Source organism: Ochotona princeps, chromosome 3 (genome assembly GCF_030435755.1).
Source record: "Ochotona princeps isolate mOchPri1 chromosome 3, mOchPri1.hap1, whole genome shotgun sequence".
Taxonomy (NCBI): Eukaryota; Metazoa; Chordata; class Mammalia; order Lagomorpha; family Ochotonidae; genus Ochotona; species Ochotona princeps.
In genome coordinates, this window is record NC_080834.1 from 9,101,764 (window position 1) to 9,124,671 (window position 22,908).

General features: G+C 45.9%; 1 protein-coding gene across 2 annotated transcripts in view; it reads left to right on the forward strand.

Moving 5' to 3' along the window:
• The first annotated feature begins 11,903 nt into the window (after positions 1-11,903).
• GYG1 (glycogenin 1) overlaps positions 11,904-22,908 on the forward strand; it is a 31,986-nt gene continuing 20,981 nt past the window's right edge. The window contains exons 1-4 of one of the 2 annotated variants that reach the window (XM_058661413.1): positions 11,904-12,120; positions 14,532-14,667; positions 16,646-16,820; positions 17,072-17,234. In XM_058661413.1, the coding sequence (XP_058517396.1) occupies positions 11,940-12,120; positions 14,532-14,667; positions 16,646-16,820; positions 17,072-17,234 (655 nt within the window). In that variant the 5' untranslated portion in view covers positions 11,904-11,939. The remainder of the gene's footprint in view (positions 12,121-14,531; positions 14,668-16,645; positions 16,821-17,071; positions 17,235-22,908) is intronic. The other variant, XM_058661414.1, reaches the window with a different exon arrangement.

The window sequence follows — 22,908 nt, forward strand, 5'->3', positions numbered from 1 at the left end:
GAGGCAGTGAAATCACTGCCTTACCAGTGAATGTCCTAGGGCCACCCCTCCCCTCCCGGCTCCAACTTCCCAGTCAAGAGGAGCTTAAAACCCTCTTGCATGCCACCTCCTGGACATTCTGCTGGCCATTCTTCCCTTCTCAGTCCCCTCCTCCATATCTGCCTTCCCACTGCACAGGGAAGGGAGGCCCATGACTGTGGTTAGCTGGAGTAAAGGCCGTCTACATTCGGCTGAGGTATTCTTTCCCTGGTGGTCTGCGAATCTTATACTCCATTGCTCTCCCAGGCCACAAGCCAGGCTGCCGGGACATGAACCAGCTCCCATATGGAATCCCAGCAGGTGCAAGCCGAGGACTTTAGCCACTAAGCTCCCATGCCGGGCCACCTTCTACTTTCCTACCCATTTTGCTCTTTGTGCTTGGGGTCCTGCCTCATATTTCCTGTGCCTATCCACTCCTGTATTTCCTCTATCTCCAGAGAGGCAGAAGATGACAAAGCTTACTTAAGACGGACTACTCACACTAGCAATAACTCTGGGGTCCTACATTTTCTGGATTTTTCTGCATCCAACTCAAACGTCAGTGAAGCCACAGAGTTTAGGAAAACCTGCACACAACACTCTTTGCAATAAAATGGCCTTGAGCCAATTTGTAGCTTCCTTGAGTCTGTTTTATCATCTGTAACCTAAGTGCAAGAATTCTTGTCTGAAGAAAGACAAATCCACCCAGAGGCAACAGGAAGGCAATACAGTTCCTTTTGTTTCTACATAGCTTTCTAAGGTAGGTGTCTCCCCTTCCTCTCCCCTGGAGGAGCATGGCTGGAACTGAGCAAAGAGATCAGCTGAGCAGGAGGGACAGGGCAGACAGAGGGAGCTCAAGTGACAGGAAGAGCGTGCAGGTTAGAGTGGGAAGACAGCCTTCTGTGAATCGATTTTTTTAAAACTCAGACAGTTTAGCTTAAAGCAGAATAAAGTTGTACTTAGAACCCCAATGGCTTTGTGGAAATACCATGTACCCAGGGGAATCACTTGTTCGCTTATTTTGAGGAACAAATGATACAACCACAGAATCTTTTCTTTCCCACACATGGAGATGATATTCTCAGAGTCCATGTTTTCTGTTCTTCAGTCTAAACTCCTGCAGCTGACAGAATTACTAAGACTCTGAACTATAACAGACCTTGGGTCATCTTCCCTAATCTTCCTGAACGAGGCCCCAGGAGCCCCTGGGCCGCACACAAGCAGAATCAGCTGGCAGTGACACACTAATGGAAAGGAGTTATCTCGTCAGCACACACTTGGCTTACACCCCCTTCTTCCTGTGTACTGTGAATAGATATCAGATTATCATAGGCCAAAACCAAATCTTAAATCATTTTTTAAAGATTTTTTTAAAAACTTACTGGAAAGACAGAGTTACACTAAAAGAGGAAAAGAGACATCTTCCATCCATTGGTTCACTCCCCCAAATGGCCATAATGACTGGACTGGGCCAGGTCAAAGCCAGGAGCTTCTTCCACATAATCCACACAGGTGCAGGGACATGACATCTGGGCTATCCTCTGCTGCTTTCCCAGAACCAGGGAGCTAGGTTAGAAGCAGAACAGCTGGGGTGTGAAACAGCATTCATACGGAATGCCAACGCTGTAAGGCAATGGCTTATCTTGCCATGCTACAGTGCCAGTCCCACATCAGAACCAATTTTATATAAAAACAGTGACTTTCACTCTTAATGATCTCATCCAAATTTGGTAATACATCTTGGAAATTAATTGCCATTCCTACAAAGTTAAATGTACCATACTATGCGACCCAGCAATTCCATGCTTTGTACTTGAAATTCATGGCAGTTTTATACATGAAACTCAAAAGCAGAAGTAACTGGGGTGACCAGCTACTGGCAAATGCACTATGATATTCATATATGCATGCAAAACATTTTTTACTCTGCAGTAAAAAGGAATGAACCATTGATTCACTCAGTAACCTGAATACATCTCAGAAACATTATGCTAAGTCAAAGAAGCCAGACTACAAAAGACTACATATTCTATTAGTGCATTTGTACAAAATTATAGGAATGGCAAATCTGTAATGGAAAGCAATCAGACTCTATCAGGCCAGAGCCCAGGCCAGGGAGACAGGATTCCCCACAAAGGCACAGAAGGGAAGCTGGGAGGGTAACTGTGGTGATGCAATATGATTGTACTGACCTATTGAAATGTACGCTTTTGTAAAGTGCATCTGGCAAGGTGCAATGGTGCACTGGGTAAGGCACTCCTTTGGATGCCTGCATCCCATATTCCAGCGCTTGGGCTCAAGTATCATCTGTGTTTCGAATTCAGCTTCCTGCTATTGTGTACCTTGTGGGGCAGCAGGTAAGGGCTCAAGTTCTTTGGTCCCTGTCACCCACCACGGAGGCCCAGATGCAGCTCCTGGCTGCTGGATGATCTGGCCTAGTCCCAGCCGTTGTGGGCATTTGTGGAGTGAAATCTCTCTCTTATCCTGACTTTTAAATAAATAAGTAAATGTTTAAAAGGAATTTATCAAAAGCAAAAATAAAAAATCTGGGAGTAAAGTTCGTAAGGTGATAGACAGTTAAATGTTGAGAGTTAGTGAGCCCTGACAATTTTTACCCTGTTTTGACCACATTTTTATTCTGTCCTGGCAGAATCCATAGTAAAGATGGAAAGATAAAGCAATTACTTTGTCCTTAAAGACTTTAACTAATTACAGAAGGGGTATTCCCATACCTGAGTAAATAATCAGGCCAGTCTAATTTATGAAATCTTTATCATATTGAGAAATCACTACAGAAACCTCCAGAGCCACCCAAATTGAGCTGAAATTTCATCTTCCCTGTTTTATGCTCACTTGACACCCGCTTATTAGTTAATTGTTTACTAATCAATTCCCCATTCCTCTTCCATTTCCAAAGGATCTCAAGCATCACACAGGTTACTCAGGCAGGGTAACAAACATTACAGCACACAAATGCAAGGTGGAAAGCCACCATAATAACTGTTAGAAGTGACTGCAAATTTCACTCTGCTTCTAAGGTGGTCCAAAAAGAGAGGAACACGTATTGCTACAAGACTCAAAATATCTATTAAAAAATGAAAAACTACAACATTCTTTCTGTTACTAAAACCACTGTGAAAAATTTCCCATGATTTCTTCAAAAAGGAAAACTTCCTGGCATGGTCATCCTTAGAGCCAAGAGAAAAGTACGAAGATAATTGCCACTCTGCGGAGGGGAACACGTGACTAGGAGATGAAAGTCGAAGCAGAAAGTTCTCTTTAGTTTGCACATACTCTTCTGTAGCATTTGTTCAGTGTGTAACCTACACCTTACCAAACAACGGTTACATGGACAGATTGGGCTCAAATCTCAACTTGAAAAATTACTAGTGGTAGAATGTTGAGCAAGCTCTATGCTCCACTCCTAAAGTGGGGATCAGAGAATGTTTGCCCCATTAGGTTTTTAGGAAATTAAATAAGTTAGTACATATAAGAAGCCTGGCACCAGTAAGTGTTGGCTGTTATTGAATGACAACATAAAAGCTGCCTTGGGCTGGTCTAAAAGAATGTTGCTTCATGTATGAAGTTCAATGATAATCAGATTTTAGTCAAGAATATAAATTCAGAATATCTCTACAAATTGAAAAAGAAAACAGCTGCTATGTCTGTGGAGTTTAAGCATGTGGCTAACAAATCCGATGGGTTTGAGTTTTGAAATGTGTTTTAAAAGGCAATGCATAACAAAGCATTGTTGAAAGAAATTAAAGAATACCCCAGTAAATGAAAAGATATCCCTTGTTCACACTTCAGAAGTTGCTATATTGGCACTACTCTCCAAACCAATGTACAATTTCAATACAATTTTTGTCAGGAGCCAAGCTGGCTTTATGGTAGAAACTAAACTAACCATAAATTCAGGTGGAAATGAAAGGGGCCCAGAATAGCCAAAATAATGTTGGAAAACGACATACAACTGAAAGAATCCACCTGCCAAGTTTCAAATTTAGCACAGGCTGAGCATCCCTAACTCACTCAACCTGACACCACAAGTGGAAAACACACCTGGGGGAGGCAACAAGCACAACACAGTCTGTTAAACATTTCTTATTTTTAAAAGAATTATTTATTTGAAAAGCAAAGATACAGATAAAGAGAGAGGAGAGACAGATTTTCCATTCACTGGTTCATTCCTCGATCGGGTGCAATGACCATGGCTGGGCCAGGCTGAAGCCAGGAGCCAGGGGCTTCTTTCAGGTCTCCCACGCAGGTGCAGGGGCCCGGGGACTGGCGTCATCCTCTGCTGCTTTCCTAGGCACACAACAGGGAGATGGATCAAAAATGGAGCAGCTGAGACTCAAAACATCACTTGTATGGCTTATCCATGTTGCAGGCTGTGGTTTAACCTGCAAGCCATAGTGTCGGCCTCTATAGTCAGCATTTTTAAATAGAAAAAAAGATGTTTCCAGCCCCCTCACTCATTCTATCTTTTCTGAATATGCCCAGATTCCCCTCACACAAGCCTATCCATAAGCCCAAGTATTCTACTGTGGGATGTGGGCATTTTCACGGCTAGCCTACATGCCTGCTCCCAAACATATTACTGAAAATGTTCCCAAAAAATGTCTGCAGGTAGCCTGTGGTAACAGAGTTAAGAGAATGGGAGGAAGCAGTTTTTAGCTAAGTGGTAAGATGCCCCCAAGTCCCCTCTTAGAGTGACACTGACTCTGGCTGACTGTACCTTCTCATTTCATCAGACTGTGGGAGGCAGCAGATGGTCAAGGACTTGGGTTACTTCCACCCTTGGGGGAGATCTGAACTGAGCTCCTGGGTCCTGGCTTTGGCCCGGCCCAGCCCAGCCATGTGAAGCTTTAGGAGAGTAAGACAACAGATGGACTTTCCCTCTGTCTCTGCCTCTTAAATAAACAATAAACTTTTAAAAAAAGGAGAAAGCATCTATGGTGATGTACAGCAAGCGTTTCTGTTAGACAAAACTCAAAAGTGGTATGGTTCTTCTTTCTATAGAAGAGTATAATTTTGGAATGACCACCACCTATGATTTTCAGACCCTGAAAGATGAACTGTTGTAGTTCTTGGCTGAAAGCATTACACAGGAACTAATGAAAAGCAAAAACAAACAAAAACAACAAAAAAACAATGGGTAGTCCCAAAAGCAAAGGTCTCAGTTGTGTGTTCAACAAGCTGATCTGCATCAGGAAGAAAAAAGAAATTAACAACACCATGAAGTTAAATGACATGCCACTGAATGACTAACGTGTAGCTGGAGAAACGAAAAATCAAGAACCTTCTTGAAGAAAATGATGCTATTTTATGATCTATGAGTCATTGAATGATTTAATCAGAAGAAAGTGTTTTGAAGAGATGAAACTAACCGAAAACATCAAATCCCATACGATATAGTTTCCGCTGATTTTTGTTGGTGAAGTGTGTCTCTTCTAGACAACAAATAGATGAGTTTTGTTTTTTAATCCAGTCTACTAATCTATGACATTTGATTGAGCTTAAGCCATTTACATTCAGGGTTAGTATGTATGGGTGGTACTTTGGTCCTGTCATTTTAGGAATGGGTTGTTCATTGGTTTAGTTTTCTGTTGTCATTTTACTGGGATGTTCTTCCCATTTGCCTTTGGTTTTGGTAGGTGCTATTCCTCCTTTCTGTCAAGAGAACATTTTGAAGTATCGTTTGTAGGGCAGGTTTGGAAGAGGCAAATTCTTTTAACCTTTCTTGACTGGAAGAATTTTATTTCATTTTCAAAGACAAAAGAAAGCTTTGCTGGATATGTTATCCTAGGCCGGCAATTTTTTTCTTTTAGAATCTGGAATATGTCACTCCATTCCCTTCTTGTCTGTAGAGTTTCGTGTGAGAGATCTCCTGTGAGTTTAATTGGCATTCCTTTATATGTCAGTATGCATTTCTACTTCCAAATACTTACAATGAAACTATTTATTATATCTTGACAATATGATGCTGGACTCTCTGCCACTGTCCATGCCCGCAATGATGGACATATGACTGTGTATGAAGAACTACACTTTAGTAATAATATACAGGAACTAGGTGGGAGGGGTGGGGAATTGGGGCTGGATAAGGGAAATGCCAGGAGCCTATGGAACTGTATCATAAAATGATAATAATAATAATAAAATGTAAAAAAAAAACCAAGCTGATCTGTCAGCTTTGCAATAAACACAGCACAACTTTGCTATCCTGACAGGAAATAAGGTGAAGATCTGTCACTGTCAGCTGAAAATTGTAGGAACTATAATATGCAACAGGCTAGTTGATGGCCCAAGTGGTTGGGTCCCTGTTGCTTAGATAGGAGAGCTGGAATGAATTCTCAGCTCCTGGCTCAATGTGGTACTGTCCTCGCTCTTGTGGTCATTTGGGGAGTGAAATAGTGGGTTGGAAGTCCATTCCTTATTCTCTCTGCATTTCAAATAAAATTAACTAATAATTAAAAAAACCGCCACCATCATAGGTGAATGGTGAAAATCTGTTGCTATTTGTTCCTGTTCTACAGCTGGCCCCGCGACTCAGTGACGCCATTCAGCTGCTGAGTTATCTTGACACATGATTTTTTTCATCATATGAGTGATATGACATAGTTTTCCCATGAAGTAATTATGTATGAAGAAGTATAAGACAATGATTGGTATATAAAGTCAGTGTCAGGGAGGGCCCTGACACCAGACAACCACGGATGGTCCACATGGGTGACTGAAAGGGCCCTGCCTTTACTTTCAAATGATTCAATGTTTCTTGATGTACAAAGTTGACAAAATCAGTATATAGACCCTCCAGGCTATCTATTTAAGCTGCATATGAAAGAAATAAATTTGAGGTTTGCATTTGGATTTCATCCCCAAGATATTTCATGTACTGGGGGGAAAAAATCCAAAATCCCATATCTAAAATACTTCTGGTCTCAAGCATTGCAGATCAGAGATACTCAACTTGGAGTACAGAAATCAGGGTAGAACCAGCTAGTAAAAATTGAGTCACATTTATGGGAAACTGAGGTTTTTACAAGGACGCCAAAGTATTGCAGTGGGGAAGGAGTAGTCATTTTCACAAATGGTGCTGCAACAACTCAATCGACACTCATATGCAAAAGAAGCAAGTTGGCCACTTTCATACCATACAAAAACTGAACAAAACTTAACTCAAAATCAGTGATAAACTGGAGGGTTATATCTCTCCTAAGAAAATAAAAGAGTAAAACTATGACTTTCAGCTAGGCAATGGTTTCTTAGATATAGCCTCAAATACAGAAATAGCAAATGAAAAATACAGTTATTCTGAAATTTGAGGGAAATGTATGTTATGACAAAACTATAATAAAAAATAAGGGAAAAACAATTTTGAGATTTCAAGATCCTTTGTATCAAAATCAACTTATTTTTAATTCCAGTTTTTGATAAGCTTTTGGAATATTCTTACAAATGAACTGGACTATACCAAAGTTTAAAATTTGTGTGCTACAAGCTATAGGAACATGAAGGTTAAAAGTCAACACACAGAATGGGAAAATATTTCAGAAATCATATATCTAGTAAAGCACTGGCATCTAGATTATATAAAGTACTCTTCCAACTCCGTAATGAAAAAGGCAACTCAATTTTTAGAAAATGAGCAGGGTTGGAATAGATCTCTCTCCAAAGAAGATACATATTTATGAAAACATGTTCAAAGATAATATTATTGAGAAATGCAAATCAAAATTGCAGTGTCTCTTCAAACTTATTAGGATTGTCACAGTCTAACATATCATAAAAAGGACTGGCTACGAAATGGGAAGAAACTGGAACTCTCATACATCGCTAGTGGGAGTGAAAGATGATGCAGACACATGGAAAGCAGCCTGGCACTTACTGAAATGTTGCAGTCACCATACAACACAGCAATTCTATTCTTAGTTTATGTCTAGGAGAAATAAAAGCATATGCGCACATAAGCACATGGACACAGTGTTCATAGCAGCATCACTTACAACAGCCAAAACTCAGCAACTACCCAAATGTCCACGCATGTGCTTATCTGTGATGAATGGATAAACAAAACAGGATATGTCCATAATGAAGTATTATCTGACAATACAGTACCAATACATGCATAACCTTGAAAACACTGTGCTAAGTAAAAGAAGCCAGTCGTGACAGACCGTATTTAGGCAAATCTCAGCAAAAACATGGAGACAAACACATTAAAGCAACAGTTGCTTGGGCCTGAGACGGAGAACTGACTACTGAGGCCTGTAAGTACCTTGATGAAAATGCTATCAAATGAGACTGGTGGTAAGTGTTGTACAACTTTGTGAATATGCTAAAAACCATTTGGCTGTATACTTTAATGCAACATAAATGGCTGAATTTTACATTACATGGATTATCTCAACAAAGTTTGTTTAAGGCACTATAACTAGCCACCAGACTGTTGCAATTTGTGAAATATGGGTTCCAGTTCTTGAGCGACAAAAGGACACTCTGGGTCTCCCAGGACATTATTTATGGAAATTCAGTTTTGATTGGAACTGAGCCCAGTTGTGACCACTATCGGTGATTCCAAATACAGATTTTACACGCCATTCAGTAAGGACAAAAATTGTGACCACTTGGTGAAGCAGTCCTGCGCCGTGTCCAGCCAGAGGTAGTACATCTATCTGTTGGCCGCTCAGTGGGAACTATTGGGATCTGAGGTCAGCAGGGTGCCCTCTGTTCTGGAATATACTTCCAGGTCAGTTGCCCCACCATCAATTAGTGTGTGTGCTCAAGGGGAGGTAAACCGATCTCAACATTATCTTAAACAAAAACACAATTAGGAAGGTAAGCATCCAGCCAAAAGATTATATAACGCATTCCAAAGGCAATTCAAAACGAATTTTGCAGCAACCAAGCCGAGTTATACACATGCAGCATACCTTTTAAAAGTCGACTATCACACATACTACGGCACATACTGCTTAAGTGGGACACAACTTCTCTATCTTCAATTTTTTTCCCTTTAGAATTAAGTAATTCTTCAAGCTCAAGTTTCACAAGAAAATAGTTTGCAAGCCAAAGTCTGTTGCCTTAAATGTCTTATAATCGAAAAAGCTCAAACAACTCACCATTCAGTCTGGTTCTTACCTAGGAGATCCAACCCCAAACAACTGAGTTAGAATCTGTGTTTTAATAATATCATCTGGCAGCCTGTGTGCACATTAAACTTTAAGAGACGTTGCTCTCATGTCTAACTGAGGCTCCATGCAGAGCAGGCCCAGGAGAATCAGCCAGTGAGTGCTTATGAGTAACCTTGATGAAGAACATGAAAGAGTAGCTGGTAGCAGCCTCAACATGTTCTTATTTGCTTCAGCGGGATAAAAGCTGTCAACCTTTTTGTAAAAATTTTTAATTTAATTTATTGAAGTATAGAGAGAAATATATTTTCCATTCATTGGTTCACTCCCCTAAATGTGTGCAGCAGCCAGGGCTAGACTGAGAGTCAGGGGCTCAGTTTGGGAATTCTGTAAGGGCATGTTGGGACCCAACATGCTGCCCACACAGAGGTGCATCTGCCAGAAAGCTGGAACTGCAACCGGAAGCAGGACCTCAACCCGGGCATTCCGGTATGTGCTGCATGTGTCACAAGTAATGTGCTAACTAGTGCAGCACAAACCTGCTCCTATTAAATACCACATGTTTGCCTTAATTTAAGATGATATGATGTTATGTATAACATGTTATGTTAGGTATGTTATATGTTGTGTATAAACTAAAATTGAAATGTCAATGAGGTGGTCACAGAAGGTGGTTAAGAACTCACATTTACTTTTAACATATTGGTTACTCATTACTATGTCAATTAATTCCATAATGATATAAATTTTTGCTGATGGTATGTTGGAGCTTTTAATTGATCGGGATGATACTCTGCTGGCTCTGTCTTCAGACCAGAGAGGGTATACCTAAGAAGCCGTTGAACTTGACTGGACAATAAGATGCTGGACTCTATGTTTGGTATATGCTTGCAATGGGGGAATCTCAACTGAACTTGAACTGTGGTTATGCAACAAGGTGGAGGAATCCACCATGGTGGGAGGGTTTGGGGAGGGGTGGGGAGAACCCAAGTACCTATGAAACTGTGTCACATAATACAATGTAATTAATGAATTAAAAATAATAAATAAATTTTAAAAAAACCTGCTCCTATTAAATTCCCTATGCATCCCAACAAAGAAGGCAGCAGCAACCCCTTTAAACATTAGGGGTGGTAGAGAAATGTTCTGAAAGGAAGGATTTTTTTTTTTAATTTCCAGCTTTCCCTGGTTCTTCTTCCTCATTTTCTTCTTTTGTTCCTGGGGGGAATCCAGCCTGCCACATTGCTGAGATAAACTGGCAGGAAGGTTTGTGGGTGAAAGCTAGAAACCTCACTTTTCCAGGTCTACCTATTAGGAACTGGGAGGTCAGTGGTCTCCAGGCCGTACTGGGATTGCAGGGGTCAGGGGAGGATTCCAGGGAGGCTTCCAAAGGATGACACCTACAATGCCAATTATTGATTCTACCCTAAGGTTCTAATTCAGGAGGTCTGGACTTAGGCCTGGAAATGAGCATTTTAATCGCTGTCCCCCCCAAATGACTGTCATGTAGGAATCCCAGGCCCCCAGAGGAGGAAACGGTGACATATATCCATTTACTATGGAATCTCATGTCTTAAGAAATCCATCATAAATTGAAAATGTTGTAAGTCAAATGTGCGTTTAACATACGCCCTGCCTACCAATATCTAGCTTACACGGTCAAGTATTTGTTGTATACCCTCAGATTGCATGCCCGACCCGGAGCTGTATTGGCCACTGCTACCCTTCATCCTAAAGCAGTTACCGTACCACGTTCCAGCAGCACAGGGAAAAGACCATAAGTTCAACAAAGCATGGTCTCCACGAAATGGACACTGCTTTCACACCATCCTAATGTCTAAATACATTGTCAGACAGACCATTGCAAGCAAAAACTCTAAAGCCAGGACACCTGCGTCAGTCACTTGTTCTTGAACGTCTATTTGGTTTTTCCGAATTGATGTTGTCAACTTCCTGTTTGGTTTCTGGGACCCGGCAGGATCCTCCCGCGTGTACTGCGTATCTGTACACTCAGCAGTGTTTCTGCTGTGTTTGGGCCGGGGAACAGGGCAGGGTGTGATCACCTTAGGAGAACGGTTTCTCAACTTCCTAGATGAATGACAAATGGGCCATTTCAAGGTTTGTGAAACAGTTGAACCAAAAGAACTGCGTTACCTAACCACAGTTACCATGACTTACAACCTCTCTGGCGCACCCTTGCACCAAGAACAGCTTCTCCAGCGGGAAGGCTGTAGCCCAACCGCCAAGATTCAAGTCCCACTTTCTCCACTCACATTTAGCCTTAGAAAAGCAAGGTAACTTTTTGGTGCCTCCATGATTTCCTCTGTAAAGGAATACAGAATACTTACCCAGTTGTTACAAGGATAAACGAAGCACTTGGTATCTTCATGACACAGTTGCGAAATCTACCCCCCCCACCAATAACGCCCACCAAATATTCTTCCTATCTTTCCCTCATGGCCACAAAACTGTTGTGTTTTCAGGAATGATTTGCAATTTGAGGTAAAAACAATGGAATCAGAACTCACGTTTAATGAATCGAGCCATTGGGACAAACTGTGAGAACTGTTCCTCAGGGTTCCCTTACCTTAAGCTCCTTCAGGAGTCCCAGACTGTACTCCGCCCCTTGCCTCCCTCAGGTCTCCGGCTCAGGCAGGTGCCTTGAGCTGGCAGCACCACAAGCAGGGGTACACTCGACCCTCAGCCTGGCCCTGAGGGAGCGACGTGCGAGCCGAGGCGCGAGGGCAGCCGCGGGCCTCCGCCCCCACGGGCCGCGCAGCCCTGAGGATGCCCGCAGCAGCCGGGAGCGTGCGCAGCCACGTGACGGCCGCTATAAGAGCGCTCGGGGCGGACGCTGGGCTCCCGCCGCGCCTCCTCCCGGGCCGCGCTCCCCTCCTGGCCCCCGGCTTCTCAGAGCCACCAACCTGCGGCTGCAGCGGCCGCCCGCGCCCCGGCAGCACCATGACAGGTACGCGCCGCGCCGCCCTGCCCTCTCGCTGCGGGCTCGGCGGCGCCGCCGCCGCCGCCCCGGGCGAGTTCCCGAGCGCTGCAAAGTTGCCGCTAGCCGCAGCGCCCCAGCGCCCCAGCGCCCCAGCACGCGGGACCGAGGGTGGCGCACCGGAGCCGGGGCCCTCCGCCGGGGCCCTGCTCCTGCTTCCGTCTCCTGCTCGCCCTTCCTCCTGCTCTCGCCGTGAAGGGCGGCCGGCCGAGCGGCTGCGGCGGGGCTGAGTGGGGGTGGGGAGCCGGGCTCCCCCGGGGGCGTGCCAGGCTGGAGGCCAGGGGCGCAGAACGGGCGCGGGGTACGCGCGCTCCCTCGCCCTGGGGGAAGGGGGCGCCGACGCCCGGGGCCCCCAGCGGCCTCTCGGCTGGGCTGTTCCGCCCGCCCGCCCCGGCCCTGGCCGCCACGCCGAGCCTATTTTTAGGCCTTTGGGGCCGGGCTGCGGGGAGCCGGCAGCCGGGCGAGCGTCCCCGGGGGCGGGCCTCAGCCCCACTTGTTGCAGAGCGGCCGGGTCGCTGGCGAATCTGCCACCACCCCCTGAGGATCGGGGAACTCCGAAGAAACTGGCCCTTCCGTGTGGTTGCGGCTAATTGCCGGCCTGTTACAACAGTTGGGCTGCCAGAAGATGGCAGGTGTAACCGAGTTCAGCTGTCTTTGGGGACGTTGAACTCCTACCTAGCTGTTGTGGGTCTGGCTTTTCCTTTCTCCGCAGTGTTTGCGGGGAGGGGGGGAGGGCTGGGTGTTGTTGCCTAGGTTCCTCAACGTTTGAGCGTTTGTCCCGCCCCTTATTGAATCCTGGAATTTATCCATATTCTCGCTTCCTCAAGTCCTTGAATCCTCCGATTAGACTTTTTTCCTCCAGGATCTCTGGGACACTGGACCACCCTTAAGTTAACAGCAGAAAATGCGTTACGTCCAGATTAAGTATTTTGGGTGCATGCTGACCAAGCCACTGCCTTAGGATGGGTGGGAGTGTGCAGCAAGCATAGGTAAAGATTGATGGGGGTGAGGAGGGACCGGTATCTGAGGCTCCCTGAAAGTGTTGCCTTGGGAAGCCTGGGGCCCTGCAGGGAGTGGGACAGCTCTGTGCTGCACCCCGAGTGTGTGAAGATGGCTGTGAGGTCCCACGTGTGTGGGATACGCTGACCCAGCTCAGTAACACACTACGCCCTCTTACTTCCCGCTGAAATTGGCTCTACCTGCAGCCTCTGCGTTGGTAAATGGGCAAGGCAGACAGGAAGACGTTGTGGCAGCGTGTCCCAGCTCCCAGGTTGGGCAACAGTGATCCCTGCCAGAGCCTGGTCCTAGGTGATCCTGTATATCTGAATGGCCACCAGCAGGTTGTTAAAGATCTCAAAATTGGAGAGTGTCCAGCGTGGACCTCAGGGCAAGACCTGAGAAGCATTAGACTGGATGGTGGTGGGGGGTGTTTGGTGGGAGGCATAATCCAGGGTTCTGGCAACAGAGTGGCTATTGAAGATGGGAGCAGGTACCCCCTCTCTAGAGTGGAGGCAGTTGTGTTAGTACATGTGACATGACATGGAAAGCCACATGGCAGTGATTGGTCATAAATGACATAGCTGCTTCCAGCTGTCTAATGGGGCACGAATTCAAAGTGACCCTTGGAGGTCATGGGCGGGGCGCTTTTGCTCCAGGTTGAAGAAGAAATCAATGTGAAAAGCCAAGGGGGGGTATGGAGGCCCAGCATGTTAAGCTGCCTGCCTGGGACAGCATCTTGTATCGGAGTGCTAGTTTGAGTCCCTGCTGAGGTGCCTGGCCGGTGATGCATAAGAGTGCTTGGGCCCCGGGAGCAGGGGAGACCGGGATGGAGATCCAGCATCCTGGCTTGTGCGTGGTCCAGCCCTGGCTGTTGTGGCCATCTGGGGAGGTTGTGGATGGAAGGTCTGTTTTCCCCCAATCCGTACCACCCTATCAGATAATTAAAGAAGTGGAAGAAAGCCTGTGGTGTGGCCTCTGTGAAGCGTGTGGCTTTTCCTCTGACTCCCAGCTGAGGTGGCCAGTTGGGACGCTGCTTGCCTGACATGACCGTCTGTAGACCCTCAAAGAAAAGAGAACTTGTGTCTTGTTCTCTTGCTCACCACCAGTGATTGCTGAGGTACGCTCTCTGGGTGTTGCGGTTCAGTCTGAGAGGCTGGCAGTGTCCTTGACCCTGTGAGCTCCTTGGAGGTTGCTGGACCTTCCTGGGAGACCAGGGTCTTCAGCCCTTCTTGGCAATGGCTCCTGGGGTTTCCTCACACACACAAAAAGGGGAGTTGCTTAATCAGTAGAGCGAGTGATCTCAGAGTTATTGTTTGAACAAAGCTCAGGGGAAGGTAAGATAACTGTTAATGAATGTGGTTTATCTTTTTCCTTGTATTAAGATCAGGCCTTTGTGACACTGACAACAAACGATGCCTACGCCAAGGGTGCCCTGGTTCTGGGCTCATCTCTGAAACAGCACAGGACCTCCCGAAGGCTGGCCGTGCTCACCACCCCACAGGTCTCAGACAGCATGAGGTGAGCACACCTTAGGCCTGTGTGTCTGTCCTTCTCCCCTGTCTCTGGCCTGGGTGGGCATGGAGTCACACCATCTGCAGGACTCAGAATGAGTTGCAGAGTGAAGGATTCCTGGGTCTGCAACCCAGTTTTCAGGAGGTATGCCAACCAAGCTCCTTTCTGGCCCCGCCCTCCGCCCAGTGCTGTGTGGGTGACAGGAGTGGCTGTCTGTCAGGGTCTTCTTTTTTTTTTTTTAAAGATTTATTCATTTTATTAGAGCCAGATATATACAGAGGAGAGACAGAGAGGAAGATCTTCCGTCCGATGATTCACTCCCCAAGTGAGCCGCAACGGGCCGATGCGCGCTGATTCGAAGCCGGGAACCTGGAACCTCTTCCGGGTCTCCCACGCAGGTGCAGTGTCCCAATGCATTGGGCCGTCCTCAACTGCTTTCCCAGGCCACAAGCAGGGAGCTGGATGGGAAGTGGAGCTGCCGGGATAAGAACCGGCGCCTGTCAGGGTCTTCTTATGCAGTTAGTTTGCCTGTAGTTATCTCCCAAAATGCAGCAGGGGTGCCTGGGCCTGCTGGAATCTTCGGAAACCCTCTGGCAGTTTTAGAAAAGTTGCCCTTTGTTGCCAGTTGACATTGTAACCTAAGGATCTGTGGTTCAATGTAACACAGTAAAATCTTCCCAGGGCTTTCTGAATAAGGGGTTTTGCTAGGGAAGGCACCCTGAGGGACACAAGCAACTTGTTGATTGTGTAGTACACTTTCATTTGTTGGAATTTGATTTTGAATTATCGGAATGAGCCATATATACTTCCTAATACTAAAAATAAGTAAATAAATTAAACCCCAGGCACACTGGCAGCTTTGTGGTGTTTGTTTACATGGGCTTCTAGTCCTCTTAGAAATTGAAAACACCCTCTTTGACTTTTTATTTAAGCACAAGCCAAGGGTTTCTGAAAAGTTGGCATTATGTATCTATGTGTGTGCATACATACACACACATACCTATATAGATCTCTCAGTAACAACCTTGTCCCTAAGGTGGCAATTTAGGAAGATGCCAAATGTGTGTGTCCTGATGTGTAGGTTCGTAGTGAGGATGTGGGCAGACATGGATCTGGTTGGATTCCCCTCCTCCACCGTCCGTTTATGATTTGCCCCAGAACATTTCTTTTCAGACTGAGTTTGCAGTGTGAACCAGAGAATGCTCTGGAACAAATATGGAGTTTGTTCTGCATGTCTGACAGAATTATAAACCCCAGTGAGGATGGTGATTTTACCTTATGTTTTTTTTGTACTCAGTTTAGTTTCTTAACCTCTGCCAACCCCGCTAACCACCTGAAGAGCTTTCCAAAGTAAAGCTGCTCAAACTAGGGACATGAAGAATTGCACCTCACAAACCAAACGAGACTCCTGTGTCCCAGTAGAATGCTAGGCACACCATAAACGCTGGCTAGGTTGGAGTCCAAAACCTGATGACCTAGTAACCGAGCCCCATGACTTTTTGCAGGCTGGCACGGAGGGCGGGGTGATTCCCTGTCAGTTGCTTGAGCAGCAGTTATTGGCTAAAGCTTCATGGCACATAGCCTGCGCATACCACTCAGCATCTTTTATAAAGATATGCAGCCAGCTACAACAATCAATACTGTGTCATCATGAAATATAGAGGCTGCTGCAAAGATAAGCTCTGACCAAATGTTGGTCACATTTTTAAGCTATTTCCGCAATCAGCCTAGTGTTCAGTGCTAGGATTTTTTGGAAAAGTTCAGAAAATATCCACATACTGGTTTTGAATGCAAAGCATTTCAACCTTGCCATGATCAGGCATTAAACAGGGAACTGTAACTGCACATGCAGATGAACACAGCCTGCCCTCAAGTGAATGCAGTTGGATTTCAGGGGTTGCAGCTTGTTCTGAGTGACAGATGAGGCTCCCGGGTTCCGAAAAGGCGCCCGCTCAGTGCTGTCGTCTGGGTTTTGTCTCGACAGGAAGGCTTTGGAGGTAGTCTTTGATGAAGTCATCACCGTAGACATCTTGGACAGTGGTGACTCCGCTCATCTCACCTTGATGAAGAGGCCTGAGTTGGGCATCACACTGACCAAACTGCACTGCTGGTCCCTCACCCAGTATTCAAAATGCGTGTTCATGGATGCAGATACGCTGGTGAGTGGGGCTCAAGGAGGTGTACGGATCCCTGCATACAGCTGCAGAGACCTCCTGGCATCTCAGCAATGCCGTCACGGCTTGAGAGGAGGGGTCAGATAAAACCTCCGCTCTGAAAGGTGACCACTGATGGCAGATGGGGAGGCCTGGGCTGCCTTAGCTGTCACTGTCAGATTACATGGGGAGCACTTCAGAAGGGAAGGCCACCCCCAAAACCTTTCTGTAATGTTTTTCCTCCCCCTTTGAATCAGGTCCTCAAAAATATTGATGATCTTTTTGAAAGAGAAGAACTGTCGGCGGCCCCAGACCCAGGGTGGCCTGACTGCTTCAACTCGGGGGTCTTTGTGTATCAGCCTTCAGTGGAAACCTACAATCAGCTGTTACGCTGTGCTGCCGAGCAGGGCAGTTTCGACGGTATGTGTCTGCAGTCTTCCTGTCTGCTGGATTGTCCTTACTGGCAGGGGCGCCTCTCTCCGCAGACCGTTGCACTGTCTTACGCTTAGATGATCCATGAGACCCAGCTGCTGCTGGAAGTCTTGCTGCTATTGGCATGTATGTGTCTGTCCACGTACACATACCTTTTGCCCTGTAGATGCAGGAAGAGAAGCAGTTTGATCAGCTTGCTTTTAATTGGGCTTGCTTTATGTAGAGTACGGTAAATGCGTTGACAGTTATTCAAGAAGTGAGAAAAGACAGTCTAACGTGTAGAAAATGTTAAAATCTGCCTATAAGCCTTAGTGGACTTGAACTCCAGAAAGCTTGACAGTCGTTGCCCACAGGGGGACTGAAAGTTTGTCTCCATGGGAACTTGAAGAATGAACCCAATGATTTGGCTTCCATTTGTTCTTAAGGAGAAATTAAGAAAAGAATATGGAAATTTTATGTAAGTAATCCTTGTTTCCAAACTCTCAATTTCTCTAAGGCTGTGTATCTATTATCTACAAGTCCAAATATAACAATAGCAGTCATTATCCGTTTTCTATCAAGTGTGAGTATATTTGTAGCTTTATGTGTTTAAAGATTGATAGATGCCCTTTACAGCCTTTGGAAAACTTGGAAAAGTTTTTACTTTCTTTTTTTTTTTTTTTTTTTTTTTTAAAGATTTATTCTATTTTTATTACAAAGTCAGATATACTGAGAGGAGGAAAGATAGAGAGGAAATGGAGCTGCCGGGATTAGAACCAGCGGCCATATGGGATCAAGGCGAGGACCTTAGCCACCAGGCCATGCTGCCAAGCCCAAGTTTTTACTTTCTTTTACTGGAAAGGCAGAGGGACACAAAGAAACAGTGTCATTCAGTAGTCGTTTCCACACATCTGACATAGGGCCAGGCCAGAGTGGAGCCAGGAGCCAGGAACTCAGTCCATCTCCCCCATGGGTGGCAAGAACACAAATTCTTGAGCCATCACCTGCTGCCTCCCAGGGTGCACGTTAGCAGGAAGTGGGATACAACTGGAACTCAGGTGCCATGGGATTTGAGCATCTTAATTGCTGTGCCAAATGCATAATACTCTTTGGAGAATTTGTTAAAATTAAATCATAGCTATGTTTCTCTTTCAGGCCCATCTCCGAAATAAGCAATCATTTAAAAAAAAATAGCATGACAACCACAAGGAAAAAAACAGTGGAAACAAAAGGAGTTCTTTTAAAAGCAAACAAAATAAGTATTCATTTCTATTGGAAAGGCAGATCTACAGAGAGAGATCTTCCATCTGCTGGTTCGTTCCCCAGATGGCCGCAATGGCCAGAGCTGAGTTGATCCAAAGCTTCTGCCAGGTCTTCCACCCGGGTGCAGCATCCCAAGGCTTTGGGCAGTCCTCTATTGCTTTCCCAGGCACAGGCAGGGAGCTGGATGGGAAGTGGGGCTGCTGGGATTAGAACCAGCACCCATATGGGATCCTAGGGGTTGCAAGATGAGAATTTAGCCATTAAGCAATTCTGCCAGGCCCAGAGACAGTTCTGTGTGAAAATTGTTGCTGGGTCTGTTGACTAAGACCCTAGCAGACAGGAAGAAGATGAAGCCAGAAGGGCGTCCGAGGTGACTCAGTGTCAGGTTCTTGATCCTCATGGAGTCCAGCCGGCCCGGAGGCAGCAGACACCCACACCTGGGCTTTTTCATCTTCCTCTTCCTCACCACATCTGACATCTGCAGGAGGTAGATCTTTTGAAGTGAACAGAAATGCCTTTCTCAGATTCATCCCTGGATACAGACAGGGTTTATTTTTCTCACCTAATTATGAAGTTAAAAATCATGACATTAGGGACAGGCACTGTGGTGTAGCAGGTGAAGCTGCCGCCCTGGCTCCAGCATCCCACATGGACACTAGTTAGTCCCAGCCACTCTGCTGTGATCCACTCCCTGCTAATGCAGAAAGCAGCAGAGGAGGGCCCAAGTCCTTAGGACACTACCCACGTGGAAGATGCGGAAGAATCTAACATGGCCCAGCTCCGGCCATCAGGGCCATGTGGGGAGTGGAGAAGATGGGAGATCTTATCTCTCCATCATTCTGTCACTCTGCCTTTCAAATACAAATTTCAAAAAAAAAAAAATCAGAATATTAAACTTATCAAATTAAAAATTTGATTCTATATTATATATTGAAACTTAACAGTTCACTTGGTATATAAAATAAATTGGGCTTTTGCTATTGCTATTCATAGAAATTCTATTTATTCCTTTGAGGAAAAATATCCATGAAAATAATAAGGGTACATAAATCTGTCTGCTTTTGCTGTTTAGTTAGTTTGCACTTGAATAAGCTGAAGTCGCCAAGGGAGATGTTTGTCACTGCAAAGGACATTTAGCATCGTCTGGAGGTATTTGCCGTAGGTGAGGGGGCCGCTGCATTCCGGGCATCAGGGAAGTAGCTTGGGCGGCTGCTGAGCCCTGCAGCACACAGGACAGACACCCATGACCAAGGCTGATCCAGCCCCAGCTGTCAGTCAGTGAGGGCAAGGTGCTGCCTCATGGTAGGATGGCACACACTGCAGACAGCAGGACGGCGGACTGCCTTGAGTGGCGGTCTCATCATCTCAGGCAACTTTGAGTGCTGATGCTCGCCATGGCCAAGGCTGCATGGGCATGTGTTTACATCCTAGTGTTTCATGTAAGGGGTAAAAGCTATAATGGCATATAAGTTCTAGGGCTTTATTCACTAACACTGTTGCCTTCTGTGAGAGGAAGAGGAGGGCATTTGGCAGAATTCCAGTTTGTCTTTGTCTTCCCATTGCAGTGAGGTCACCATTTTACTGCCTCTTCTCTAGCTTGAGGGAAGTGAAGGTCATCCTGTCAGCTGTTCCAGGTAACTGCTCTCAGCTTCGGTCAGCTCTCAGGGCCTGCCAAGTGCCTGAAATCTATGGGATTTTGATCACGCAACAAGAATCCAGTTCCTGACTGCGATCAGTGTTAGCCTGTTGTGAGAGTATGGATAGTGAACAGTGTTGTGCCATGGTAAATAATCCAAGTTACAGTTCTAGAGTATGAAGCTTACACTGCCCGGGACATCTCCTGGGCTTCAGCATGTGGAGACAGAGGGGAGTGGGTGCCACTGTGGCCAGGAAGCCTGAGTGTGGCAGACTCTCTCTCTTCAGTCTGAACGTGAACCCCGGTGAGATTGTCCCTGGGCCTGCCAGCCCTTTACATTATTCAGCAGCAGGCTTTCCAGTGCGGCCGGCTCTGCTGCTTGGCTGCTTGGTCAGCTGGTGGCGAGGGGTTGAATTTTCTCTCGGTAGAACTGATGGAAAGAGCTCAAGAGTCAACTATGCCCAAATTCAGTAGAATGTGCTGGTACGTCTGAGAGGTTCTTTTGCCTCAAAGTGGGTATTGCTAAGTTTTGCTCAGCGGGGAAAGCTCTGGAGGGTGGGGTGTGCACCCTCCGCGTGAATTGGTGCCCGTGTGACGTGAAGATGTAGTGGTTTTGCGCTTCATATCACGGATTGGGTACCGATGTTATCCTGCCCCAGGGCAATTGCTTTGCCTCATTTGCAGTGTGTTTTCATTCTGTCAAAGCCATACAGTTTTTTAAAGCGATAACTGTATTCAGAATTCTATAAAACTTGTGCTTGGGTGCCACATGCAGGCACTGGGATGCTCATTTTCTGGCCTTTCTTTGACCAACACAGACATGTTCTGAGAGCCCAGGAGCAGTGGCCTATGTGCCTGCATTACTAGGTTTGTTTTACACAAGAGCACTTTTGCAGGTGCCTGTATCTCCATCTGAATATCTTGAAAGCCCTGCTTAATCTGCGGCCTGTCTGTAGACACCAGTGGGGCCTGGTGTTCGCTGACAAGTTGCACAGGCCACTGATGGCTGAGCTCTCGCAGCTGCTCTCACAGCCCTCTAATCACCTCCCCAAACCCTGCCCTGGGGCCTCTGGCCAAGAAAGTACCCCTAATATGGCAAACCATTTTAGACACCCTGCCATCTCTTTCCCTCCCAAATACCTGGAGAATGAGACACACCGCCTGTTCGCAACTGCTGTCTAACTCTCCATCGTCAAGCGTTTGAGTTCTTAAATGGTTGTTTGCATTTTCAGATGGTCACTTCATCACAGAAGTGATGGTTCCTGAAAAGTTGAACAATAGCTGCTGTGTGTCATAAATGTGACAAGATGAGGCTAACTTTGGGACTTGTTATCAGTAAGAAGGGAAAAGAGAGGCCGTGTTATTTTAAGTACTAATGAGCAGTTCTGCTCACACGCTCGTGTGAAATGAACCGATGGCATCTGGCTCTTCATTTGCAGAAGTCAGTCTTGGTGCACACTGAGCTTTCCCGTCACTCTCCACTGTCCTAAACTAACGGTGCTTGGACAGTTGAAGGCAAGGTTTAGTGCTGAAAAATGACTGTCTTTTAAAGTGTCATCTGTATGTGTCTCAAAACCTCAAGTGAGAGCAATTTGTATTTTCCAGTTTGGAGTGGTCGGTTTTTAAGAAGCAAGCATTTTTTTTACTGTTTGTTTCCATTGCTACTTAAATACCTAAATGTTGTATTGGGTGTACTGGAATTTTGGACTGTAGCTGAATCTTTCAGAAGGAACAAATTGAGGGTAAATTGATGATCAGATGAGATTTTACCTTTAGCAGAATCCAACATTTGCGCCGGTTTCAGGTTCTCTGTGCTTATTGAGACCCATAAGTAAAGTGTAGGAGGGTTTTTAGATGTTCCCCGGAAGTGACTTCGTGCTGAGTTATGTTGGATCGTAAGGTTGACCCTGGAGCTGTCTTCTCTCAGCGTTATAATTAGTCTTCATGCTGGAGCTGCCCAAAGAAAGGGGAATAAAGGACTGAGGTGTTTCAAGATAGTACTTGTCCGAACTGGATGAGCTGCAGTTCGGGTATGCCTCCTTGGCTCCCTCGAAGAGCGAGTCTGCCTTCAAAGCTGTCTTCCATGGTGGCCTTTCCCTGGCTGCCCAGCCACTGGCTGCTTGTTGCCCTGACGGTATCTGAGCAGGTGTTTTGAAAAGAATGGTTCCCTTCCTGTATGCAATTTAATTCATAGCTTCCCATTTTAAATAGCACAGAAGAAAAGCAAATGCCATGCCATGCAGGGGTGAAATAATGAGCCCATGGGAAGGTTTGGGCCCTTGAGCTAATTTTATCTCATTTTAACCAGGAGTTTTTTTTTAAATGTAGTCATCTGTTTGTCTCCAGCTGTGGAACCAGCAGACACCCCGGACCCTGTGAGAAGCGGGGAGCAAGGGGCTGAGGGTTGTGCGCCTTCTCCTGTTGCCCGGCATTTCGTCCATGTCTGGGCATTCCTGTGAGGTGCATTCATCTAACAGATGCATTGAGGGCCTGCTGTGTGGCATGTGCTGCGAACCTGCCACCGTGCCATCTCATGACAGCGATGGCCCTGGTATCGCTGGTAGCTAAGCCAGGTCTGAACTAGAGCTTTTTCAGTATTGTGGGTGGGTTATGAGCCGTATGAAAGCCAGGTCTGGACTAGAGTTTTTCTCAACACCGTGGGTGGGCCACAAGCGTGTGTTTTTCTCTCTGGCAACCCTCCCACACTGCAGCATTGTGTAGGATGTGTCATGAGAGTGATGGGGGAGCCCTATCACCCATGCTTTCTCGCCAATGAATTCCTGA